Genomic DNA, 11,426 nt, shown 5'->3' with positions numbered 1-11,426 from the left:
GTCACTTGAGACATTTTGGGCACGCTTTTAAAATCACACCTGCCTTGAAAACAAAGTTGCGAGCAACTTAAGTCGATTCTACATAAGCAAAAATATTTCACTGATAAAACGATGGGCAAACATGTTTTCTTGGTGACAGGAAACAGTTGCTTAATTCGTTAAATTTTAAAAATAAAATAACTTAAACTTGCTTCATACACTTAAACTACTATCCACTCAAAACTTACCGAATCACTCAAGGAAACAACGTTTGCGTTCATGTGATTAAGGACACTAAAGAGATCCTGAAAGCATATTTATCTCTTCTGTTTGAGTTCTTCACATTTCCTTCAGCCGGGCGATTTTATTCCTCAGCACTGGGTGGGTGAGGACTTTAAAACGAAACCTATTGGATGACTGCCTACGCGCTAAATAGACCTTATTTCACGATACGCAAAGTAAATTTCCTCACTGCGTTAGTACTGAATAGATCAGAGTGCACTGCATTGCATAGGTCAAAGCGCACTGCATTGCTTACAAACTCCCCTTTAAACTTGAAATGGTATGGCTCTCAACTTCGCGCCGTTTTCTTTGTGTGGCTTAATTCACCTCATTCAAACCACACTCTACGGTGATTGGTCAGAATGTGGTATACTACCTTTAACGACCCAATCACAAACGAAATGTTGATGAATCGATGTACAAAGCGGTGACGCAGTGGGACAGCTTCGTGGTGACTATTAGTTTAGTCGTTTTAGTATAAAGTTAATACATGTGATCCTACTGAAGTGCTGAAAGCATTCTGCCCCGCTCACTTAGATGAAGACCCCCATATATAATTTTCAGGTAAACCCACATTCAGACAGCCAATTGAAAATTAAGGGATTTTATTATTGTAGCCTACATATCAGACCCCAACCCAAAAATGAAAAAAGCCACATGCACAATAATGAGTACTTAAAGTTTTATTTACAAAAAAAAAAATCAAATCACATTTTTTGCTGGACGTTGGTTCTCCCAGACCTGCAGGGGACCAACTTGAGTTTTTCCCTCCCACTGGAACCCAGCTGTTGTGAAAAAGAGGAAACCAGTCAGCATAAGGATATGTCAGAATAAGTTTACTCGTGGGCTTGCGTCTAATGCAATATATACCTGGAACTTTGGGGAACACGCTTTCAGTTCTTGATCCACAGCTTGTTTCACAGCAGCTACACACCTGATCACCTCCATCAGAAGAAACCCATCTAAAAAAAAAAAAAAAAAAAAAAAACGAGAAACTCATCTAGAGACTGTATATTAAACAAAATATAGTAGAGTCACCCACCAAGACTCACCCATTTCCTCTAAAAGAGCAAGACTTATGATCTTCATCAATCTGGGACGATGACACTGCAGTAGCTTTTAGAAGACAGGTGATGTAAATCTGCAAAGTAAGGCCACCTGTTAGATTAAAGATTTTATTATTTTTTTTTTTAAATCTACACTTAGACCACAAATACATACAGCACCACTGTTTTCCTCCTTGAACCTGAAGGCCTCCAACTGAAACTGGAGTTTGTCGTCTTGCACTCGGGGCAGAAAGCTGGACATGGAGCCTGTATACTTTGCATCAGTGAGGCAACTAAAACAAAGACTTCATGAGGATCTTGGGTTTTTTTTTTTCTCCTCCCATTTCTATGAAAGCTCAGTGTAGGTTCTTACCCATGATTTTCCATAAAAGAGTACATCGGACCAGAGCTCACATCAGTGCCTGCAGTGGCAACACAGTTGTCCACAAACAAACGAAGGGGAACATGGTTATACTGCTTTACAGATGCCTGAATATTCAGGACGTCACCCAGGAAGAAAACATTTGAAGGCCTTTCAAACGTCCATTCATCTTAAGAGAAGAGAGGGAAACACCTTAAAATTAAACTCCAAAAACACTAGCAAATACACTAACACAGCAATACAAACCTGTCATGATCTTCAGGGAGAACACGAGAATATCTTCGGCAACCTTGGTGGACACATATGGGATCCAAGCTGGCTTCAGCTCATTACTGCTCACATTCTGTCTCCTGTAACGATACATTTATTCAGGTCCAGAACACTTGAATGGCAGAGTGACACTAAAAAAAAGTCAAAAAAAAAATCTGACCTGGGGTAATGGCATTCAACACCTATAGTAGCACCAGTAGACCTTACAATTGGAGTACTCTGTAATGCTGCTGGTCTATAATCAAGGGTGAAGATATAAATAAGCTCCTCCTCAGTTGCCTGCAAGAAAGAATTTAGAAGCTGCTGAATACAGCAGAACTTCAACAATAGGAGCAAATACACAAGACAGTGAAAAGCCAGATGACACACCACAAGCTCACTACCACACTCTTGAAGTGCTGATTGGAAAACCAGGACTCTGGCGGCTGCATCCACATCCGCTACACCGCAGCCCCCTAGAGACAGAAGAGAGGGCTCAAGCAGCTGGCCGGTGCCAAAGAAGTCCTGCTTCACTTCCACCTGCACCCCATTTTCCCAACACTGGACTGCCACGCTGTCGGAAGGTCTAGGCTGCTGCAACTCAAAGTTAATATCTGGCTGTTCTGGCTCTGCTGGGACTTCTGGGAATTTCCAGGTCAGCTCCCTGACTGGACCTAGCAATTCTTCTTTGGACTGAATACTTGAAGTTGCTAGATTTGGAGCAAGCGGGGCCAGCTGGAGCCTCGGAGATTGAACCCCATAAGGAGCTTGGACTGGTTTCCACGGCTCCCTAAGCTGAGAACCAAGTATCCGGGGATGAAACCCCCAAGCCTTTGGTCTGGCACAACACACATGAGCAAACAAAACTAACACTAAAATCCCAAGTACACACTGTCTGAGTCCCATTATTAGAGCCATTACAATATCTTACAACCACACTTCAGTAAAGTGTTGTAGCACTAATTTATAGTGTCATGAATGATATCTCCACCCACCCTCAAACAAGCTTAATTGCTCTGTGGACCATCCTAATCAAAGAACAAATAGGCTTATTTGAGATGCACCTTGCCTTGCCTGAAATATAGGCAAGATGGCTGCAGTGAGGGGAGGAGTGAAAAAAGTGTAGTAAAGATAGAGAATTCTGACCTCTCGAAGTACAGGTATGTGCCAAAAAATTATAATATCGAGGGAAAGTCCATTTATTTCAATAATTTGTTTCAAAAAGTGAAACTTGTATGTTATATTAGTTCACTACACACAAAGTGAAATATGTCAAGCCTTTATTTGTTTCAATTTTAATGATTATGGATTCAAGACAAAAAAAATCCAAATCCACTATTTCACAAATTTTGAATATTTCATGCGACCAATAAAAAAAGGATCTGAAACACATGTTGGCCTTAAAGTGTGTTAATGTACTGTATTATGTCCTCAGTACTTTGTTGGGCCTCCTTTTGCACTAATTACAGCATCAAGGCGGCGTGGCATGGAGGCGATCAGCCTTTGACACAGTTGGGGTGTTATGGTAGCCCAAGTTGCTTTGATATTGGCCTTTAGCTCATCTGCATTTCGAGGTCTCTGTTCTCTCATCTTCCTTTTGACAACACCCCATAGATTTTCAATGGGGTCTAAGTCAGGCGAGTTTGCCGGCCAATCAAGTAGTTATTCCATGGCTATTAAACCAGGTACTGGTAGTTTTGGCTTTGTGGGCAGGTGCCAAATCCAGGAAAATAAAATCATTCAAGGCTTGAAATATTTCACTTTGTGTTTAGTGAACTAATATAACATACAAGTTTCACTTTTTGAAACAAATTATTGAAATAAATGGACTTTTTATATATTTTAAAATTAAATTTTTTTGGCACATACCTGTAAAAGATACATATCACGTTATATAACATATAATGTTACTAATACACATGACATAATTTCAGCTCTGTTGTTTTTATATGAAAATAAATAAGATGAACAGGACACTCAAAGTGCTTGCTATTTACTTCCATATGAAAGTCGTATTTATCATCCATTTTCACCCTAATACAAAGATGTATTTTAGATTTTTATAAAAATATGACAAGAATCACTTATCACACAGAGAACGCACTGTAGTGTTTGGGAGTATTTAAAAAAATAAACATTTTAGAAGAGAACGCAACATCACGGCTATTTGAACCAATGAGCATTAAGCTGTGTCTTCAGCCAGTCGTTTCCCATCATGCTTTTGGTCAGCGCAGTCGGTGGAGAGCTACTGCGCCCAACTGTGCAATCTGACACAGCTGCCTCGCCATTCAGATTTTTGGCACACGTCAGCATGACATCAGATCAAGTCAGACATAACTCTTGACATTTTTCTAACAGGCATGCATCAGCTTATTTATGCTGTCTAAACCACAGAAAAAAACATGTGGAAGCTGCTAAATCATATAGAGAAGGACTTAGTAAGCAGGAATGGGTACAATATTTTGACAAACTCAAGTTAATAGTTGATAAAGATATGTACGAGCAGTATTAATTAAGATATTAGCCTAATATTTCACCTACCTGACCAGAAATGATAAGAACAAACACGAATGTTGTCAAGATTCTTGGCCTGGAAATCCTGGTTCAGTTTGGCCAACCATAAATGACTTTTGCTCCTCAGACAGTTTTATGCAGTCTTCTCCTTAATTTGTTAGAACTTTTAGCAGTCTATAGCAGGCTACTCCAAATGTTTTCCCCAGTCCAAAACATGGCAATAATTGACCATTTTCAGCAGCAATAATCAGCTAAATATGTGAGTTTCGTTCGATTCAGAGGTATTTACATCCATTGCCACCAATATGGCCGATTGATGGCACATCATGAAAACACTCCTAAGTTATTGACAGTTATATTGGTGATAGAGATATTTTTTGGGGGGGGTCAGTAATGTCTGATCTCGTCACCACCACAAAAAGCTACTTTGAATGATTGCACATCTTTAGCTTCTTCGTAATCATATCTTCATTATTTGTAATGAAGACTGATTGACTACAGTATACATTTAGATCAATGAAAATACTCCAGTGGCTCCTGTAAGTGAGCTGACCACACATTCCTACACTCATTAAAGTAATTACCAGAATACTGTCTGAGAATATCTACTGGCTGCCAATATTGTGTTCAATTATATGCCACACCTCACAACTTCAAACTGACACGTTCAGATTTTTTTTTTTTAAACATCCTTGACGGTAAGTGTGAACACGTGCGCCAGCCGCATGCTAAGGGAAACAAAAGCCTATTAACAGGAGGCTATGATGGCGATAACATCTACAGGAACTTCCAAATACAGCATCAAATAGACTCCAACCGTGTCACAGGAAGATGGGAATTTCACAGGGAAGATAAAACACAGTTAATCAAAGCACTTCACCTTGTTCAACCTTACTACCTACATTTTTTTTTCTAATTCCTACCATGAATTACTACTAAAGCTGTGGCATTGACACTACAAAATGATATCAAACCTTTTTTCTATTTTGAGAAGGCCTTTGCTATAACAAAGCGCTTGGCACTGGCACCTTTTAGGACAACTTTAAACTATGAATACACTATTTAGTGTAAAAATAGTCTTTTTGTTGTGTAAGCTCTCTTGTTTGTGACCCTATGGTTTATTAGGATAGGACAATATTTGGCCAAGATACAACTATTTGAAAATCTGGAATCTGAGGGTGCAAAAATCACCTTTAAAGTTGTCCAAATGAAGTTCTCAGCAATGCATATTACTAATCAAAAATTAAGTTTTGATATATTTACGGTAGGAAATTTACTAAAAATCTTTACTTAATATCCTAATGATTTTTGGCCTAAAACAAAAATTGACAATTTTGACTAATACAATGTATTGTTGGCTACTGCTACAAATACCCGTGCTATTTATGACTGGTTTTGTGGTCCAAAGTCACATTTAACCTCTTAATGGTAAAAGACAATGAGGGTCATATTCAAGGTTATGGGGTAGACTACAGGAAACTGGTAAATGTTTTAACTTAAAAAACAGGATGGAAAATCACTTGCAATGAATACCCATGCCATTTGTAAAATGAGAACCATTTTAAGGGTTCTATTGAAAATCACATATCCACTATAACTATATAAATGTAAGACTTTACACAATTACTTGTAATAGTGAAAAGTGATTGGTGCAGTGAAATGGTTTCTCACCAAATATGAATCCATACACGGTGTGCTTGTATCTCAATGCCAAATTTGTCAATGAAGTCCAGTAACTAGTTAGACGTACCATGAATCATACTGACACACTTTTATCTGTCCCCGATCTCTACGCAGACACATTCCGTGATGGAGACAGGAGACTGGATATGTTTATCACTCTGCAAAACACATGCAGAGTTCCTGTGCAAGTTAGACCTCTCTATCAAGGTCAGTAATCTAACCTCAACTTTGACACTGCTGGCAAATCAGTGAACATTTATTTACCATCTCATCAGCCTAAATAACCAAATGAAAAGAAGGGATAGCTAAAGTGTTATCAAATTGTGTACTTTCACAAAATGTTCATGAATTTAAAGTGATTAGCTTATTCTATTCCATAGTGATTTCATAGTCTTTGAAGACAGATTTGAGCTTTTCCACTGTGACAGCATGGTCAGCCTTGCCATATCCCTAGAAAAAGGAAAAAATGTCTTTAAAAGCAGGCTTTGACTCAAAATACCAAGAACATGCCTAGCAAACAATATTTAGTTCTTCATAACATAGGAAACATAGGAAAGTCCCCCAAATATTCATGCTCAAAATTGTGCACTTATTTTAATGCACTAGTTTGTTCACTTTACATACACTGCCTATTTTAAGCAGTGTCTTCGTATATGATGAGGACGTGTGATCTGATCTCTTGTGAAATTTACTTAATATAAAGAAAGACACACTACCAGTCAAAAGTTTTTGAACAGTAAGATTTTTGCTTTTTAAAGTCTCTTCTGCTCACCAAGCCTGCATTTATTTGATTCAATGTACAGAAAAAAACTTACATTTTTTTCTATGTTCAACTAAATATATATATATTAAAATGTAATTTATTCCTGTGATTTCAAAGTTGAATTTTAGCATCATTACTCCAGTCACATGATCATTCAGAAATCCTTCTAATATTCTGATTTGCTGCTCAAAAACATTATTGTTATTATGTTGAAAACGGCAGACCAGCATTTTTTTAAAAATAGAAATCTTTGGTAACATCATAAATGTCTTTATCATTGCTTAAGATAATTTTTTTACTCCAAGCTTTTAAATGGTAAATCAGATCGTTCTAGTTACCAAAGAATCCTGAAAAAAAAATGTACTCAACTGTTTTAAATATTAATAATAATAATAATAAGAACAGCATATCAGTTTATTAGAACGATTTCTGAAGGATCATGTGACACTGAGAACTGGGGTAATGATGCTGAAAATTTAGCTTTGATCACCGGAATAAAATATATTCAAATAAAAAACTCATTTTAAATAGTGAAAATATTTCAAAATTTTACTGTTTTTGCTGTACTTTGGATCAAATAAATGCAGGTTAGGTGAGCAGAGACTTCCTTAAAAACTTCCTTTTGACTGGTAGTGTAAATATTAAAATAATAGGCTACTCTTTGCATCTCTATGATACTGTAATTTTTGAATGTGTTTATTTAACCCCCTGCTGTAACCTTATTTTATGTCACATTATTAAACGGTTGTTATAATGGTTAAGTGTGTTACCGTAGACTCTCCAAACACCCGAAGCTTCTTTTCTGTGTTGTTGTGCTCAATCTTGCCGCCACCAAGACAATTACACTCCAGTCCCAAGGCCTCCATTGCAGGATTCACTTTTTCAAATATGTGATCTGATTAAAAAGTTATTTAATGAGGATAGATAGGGAAAATGGATCAATTGTCATGTTTATTTTGACATCTGTTGTAAGTTTAGGTCTTTTTACATTACAACAGTTAAACTCATCAACTAAACATTACTAAGTTACAGCTAGTACTGTATCTCTTTTATATCAGTTAAGCCTCAAAAACAATGTAATGATACCTGTCAATCATTTATGTTGACAGGTTACTTTCCTCAATGTCAATAAACAGTGAGAAACAGAATGGATGTTACCAGTTGATTTATAAATACTCCTGAGCTGTCTGAGAAGGATAAAGTAAACTTGCTGGCTTGCAGAGACAGACAGTCGCGCGCGCACACTTACTGTGGTACTCCGCAGTTTTAGTTCCTCTCACTATCACTTTTTGTTCCGTTCCTCCTTTAACCTTTATGTTCACTAATATGTATTTAAACTTTCCCTCTGGATCAATGTCGACATCGGGCACTTTGCTCAGAGAGTCTGCCATCTTCGCTGTGGCAGCTGCAGGCAAGAGACGAACCTTATACAGGCATCACGCCATATTCTTAAAGCTATATCAACAGACGTTCCAAACCGGAAACACTTAATAAAAATAACACGACGAAAAAAATGTAAATACAAAAACCGAAATTATAGTCAATAAATAAATATTGGTAGAAACTAAATTAATAAAACGTTTTTGGAGAAAGGGGGAGAAATTGTCAATGGAGTAAATTAATTATTACAAAAAAAGACATTATTTTATTTGTATTATCTGGTTCATACAGTTTATGTCAAACTGGAAAAAAAAATAACATTAGCATGTCAGTGTGACATTGTCCCGTTATCTCCCTTTCACCACCCTTTCCTTTTTACAGACCTGCGGACTTTCCCTCTCAGCCCACACAGCATAGCTACTGTATCTAATCCAAGATAGTAATTGTTTTACTTCTAGTAAGTAGTAATTGTTTTAATTTTTCCATGCTGTTCATCTAGAATCAAAAAATTCCAAATGAAGAAGAGAATAAAAGAGAATAATCTTGAAGTAACCAAGATTTTGTGAATTTTCACCATAACCAGTCAAAAGTTTTTGGACAGTAGCCTAACATTTTGAATGTTTTTTTTTTATGTTATTTAAGAAGTCTATTCTGCTCACCAACCTGCATTTATTTGATACACAGTACAGGAAAAAAGTAAAATTCAGAAATATTTTTACTATTTAAAATAACTGTTTCTATATGAATATATTTTAAAATATAATTTATTCCTGTAATTTCAAAGCTGAATTTATAGCATCATTACTCCAGTCACATGACCCTTCAGAAATTATTCTAATATTCTGATTTGCTGCTCGAAAACCTTTATTTTAAAACAGCTAAGTAGATTTTTTTTTTTCAGGTTTCTTTGATGAGCAGAAAGTTCTGAAATAGAAATGTTTTACTTATACTTTACTTATAAATGTCTCAACCAAAATCATCCTTGCTAAGTAAAACTAATAATTTCTATAATTAAAAAAAAAAAAAATAATAATAATAATAAAATGTTACAAAAGCTTTTCATTTCATATAATGGTGATCTTTGGATCAAAGAATCCTGAAAAAGAAATGTGTTTTAAATATTATTAATAAAAATAAATGTTACTTGAACAGCAATTCAGCATATTAGAATGATTTCTGAAGGATCATGTGACACTGAGTAATGATGCTGAAAATTTTGCTTTGATCACTCGAATAAATTACATTTTTTTAAATATATTCAAAAAGAACGCAGAAAAGCTAAACTGAATCTATCCTAGGCCTAATATAATCATAAAAATGTTATTACATTTTAAAGGAAAAAATATGACAATCCAAAGCACAGTCATTAACCATCTATGTAAACATGTTTGGTTTACTTGTGACTGTGCTTCAGTTGTAACATCATTTCTATCAGATCCGTTCGTAGTACGGTGGCCGACAGAGGCCAACGCGCTGCAAACAAGAAAACACATGCAAACAGAAAAAAACGACAACAAATTAAGAAAACATCTTCATCAGTTTGACAACACAGACGCTGCAAATCCTCGCAACGCAAACACAAATACGGAAACGCGCTGCAAATTCTCACAACACAACCAAACTCAGAAACGCGCTGCGAACACACGAGGGCGCTGCAAACTAACAAACGCGCTGCATACAGCTCGGTCCACAACGGAAATGTTTCAGGGGGACCTCAAAAAGTGACGAACTCATCTGGGACCTGATTATTTATATCACTATCACCTTTAAGTGATACTATACTATCACTAAAAGGTGATAGTTCACCGATAACACCTCTGCTCTGACCAACAGCCACTGAACAAAATAATCAGGTCCCAGATGGGTTCGTCACTTTTTGAGGTCCCCCTGAAACATTTCCGTTGTGGTCCGTGCTATATGCAGCGCGTTCGTGTGTTCGCAGCGCGTTTCTGAGTTTGGTTGTGTTGTGAGAATTTGCAGCGCGTTTCCGTATTTGTGTTTGCGTTGCGAGGATTTGCAGCGCCTGTGTTGTCAAACTGATGAAGATGTTTTCTTAATTTGTTGTCGTTTTTTCTGTTTGCATATGTTTTCTTGTTTGCAGCGCGTTGGCCTCTGTCGGCCACCGTACGTTTGCCCCAAATAAAAAAACATCAAGGTAAATATCATCTGTAAAATAACATTTCAAACATTCAAATTTTATTTCCATTATCGTTAGTTCCACATGTCCAATTTTAATTAATTCATTTTGCTTCAAACTAAGTCTAATATATGCTAACTATATCATCGTAACCAAATCAATCCACTCACTAATCATTTATCAGAATAAAAAGAATAAAACAATAATCCTTCATTTGAGATGTTTATATGCGGATTTGTTTTTAAAGAGATATTTTTGAATGAGATTTAATATTCTATGATGTTAGATAAGCTAACTATCACAAATTGTTTACACAAGTTTATTTTTATTATTCTTTTCTCTTCTTTTCTCCTTTTTTTCCGGTGCCTTCATGGCAGCTAAATCTGTAATAAGGAAGCTGGTCCAACACTGTGCAAACACATTAAACAGAGTGGCATCCAAAAAAGGGTTTAGGGTCACACAAAAATCAAGCTGAAAAAACTCAAACTTTAAAATGTGAAACTAACAGCTTTTAAACAAAGGAAATTTGAAACAGTTAGGTTTAATTACTGAACAAATTTGTCTCACATTCAATGATTCTTGTCTTACTTTTAATATTTACTTTTTAAATTGAATCGTGAATATTCTTATGGGTGTTTCTTGTAATACCTATAAAAAGTTATCAGTTTGTAGAAGTAATTAATTGTCTTTAAATTTTATTTTCATGACATTTACTACACAGATTAGATAAATTCACCATTAATTGTATTTCCACAAAACTGGGAAGATACAGTAAAGGCACTAATGGAATAATTACTGGCAACAATTCCTATGATTCCCCTCTTGACCCATATTGTATCCCTCTTTCCTTTATATAAACAGAGCTGAAGATATTAACATGAAATGTGTTTCTGCCATTAGATCTCCCTGTTGATTACTTTTTCAGAATAAAAAGTGAAAGTTTTTATTGTGAAATTGTATACACAATAAAAAAGGAGCAATTGAAGTGTTATTTCTATTTCTGAATATACT

General features: G+C 36.0%; 2 protein-coding genes across 2 annotated transcripts; both read right to left on the bottom strand.

Moving 5' to 3' along the window:
• Positions 1-963: 963 nt before the first annotated feature.
• On the bottom strand, positions 964-2,844 carry LOC141348465 (zona pellucida sperm-binding protein 3-like). The gene is made up of 8 exons (XM_073852762.1): positions 2,329-2,844; positions 2,120-2,238; positions 1,936-2,039; positions 1,681-1,858; positions 1,483-1,600; positions 1,314-1,402; positions 1,132-1,223; positions 964-1,046 (listed from the first exon to the last, which is right to left on the bottom strand). Exons 1-8 carry the CDS (start codon positions 2,842-2,844, stop codon positions 964-966), a joined length of 1,299 nt encoding a protein of 432 aa, XP_073708863.1.
• A 3,531-nt stretch (positions 2,845-6,375) lies between these two features.
• Positions 6,376-8,351, bottom strand: LOC141283249 (14 kDa phosphohistidine phosphatase). The gene is made up of 3 exons (XM_073816536.1): positions 8,148-8,351; positions 7,669-7,793; positions 6,376-6,585 (listed from the first exon to the last, which is right to left on the bottom strand). Exons 1-3 carry the CDS (start codon positions 8,287-8,289, stop codon positions 6,505-6,507), a joined length of 348 nt encoding a protein of 115 aa, XP_073672637.1. The 5' UTR covers positions 8,290-8,351; the 3' UTR covers positions 6,376-6,504.
• Positions 8,352-11,426: the final 3,075 nt, after the last annotated feature.

The sequence above is a fragment of the Garra rufa genome, chromosome 13 (assembly GCF_049309525.1).
Source record: "Garra rufa chromosome 13, GarRuf1.0, whole genome shotgun sequence".
NCBI classification, from domain to species: domain Eukaryota; kingdom Metazoa; phylum Chordata; class Actinopteri; order Cypriniformes; family Cyprinidae; genus Garra; species Garra rufa.
This window is presented reverse-complemented; position numbering and strand designations above follow the sequence as displayed.

Bases quoted from the DNA above. Each gene is read 5' to 3' on its own strand.
- LOC141283249 (XM_073816536.1), bottom strand. From the start codon at position 8,289: ATGGCAGACTCTCTGAGCAAAGTGCCCGATGTCGACATTGATCCAGAG. The intron at 7,794-8,147 runs GTAAGTGTGCGC...CTTTTTAATCAG, and splicing joins TAAAACTGCGGAGTACCACA to ATCACATATTTGAAAAAGTG. The intron at 6,586-7,668 runs GTAACACACTTA...TCCTTTTTCTAG, and splicing joins GGGTGTTTGGAGAGTCTACG to GGATATGGCAAGGCTGACCA.
- LOC141348465 (XM_073852762.1), bottom strand. From the start codon at position 2,844: ATGGGACTCAGACAGTGTGTACTTGGGATTTTAGTGTTAGTTTTGTTT. The intron at 1,403-1,482 runs GTATGTATTTGT...CTTACTTTGCAG, and splicing joins AGGAGGAAAACAGTGGTGCT to ATTTACATCACCTGTCTTCT. The intron at 1,047-1,131 runs GTATATATTGCA...TTTTCACAACAG, and splicing joins CGTGTTCCCCAAAGTTCCAG to CTGGGTTCCAGTGGGAGGGA.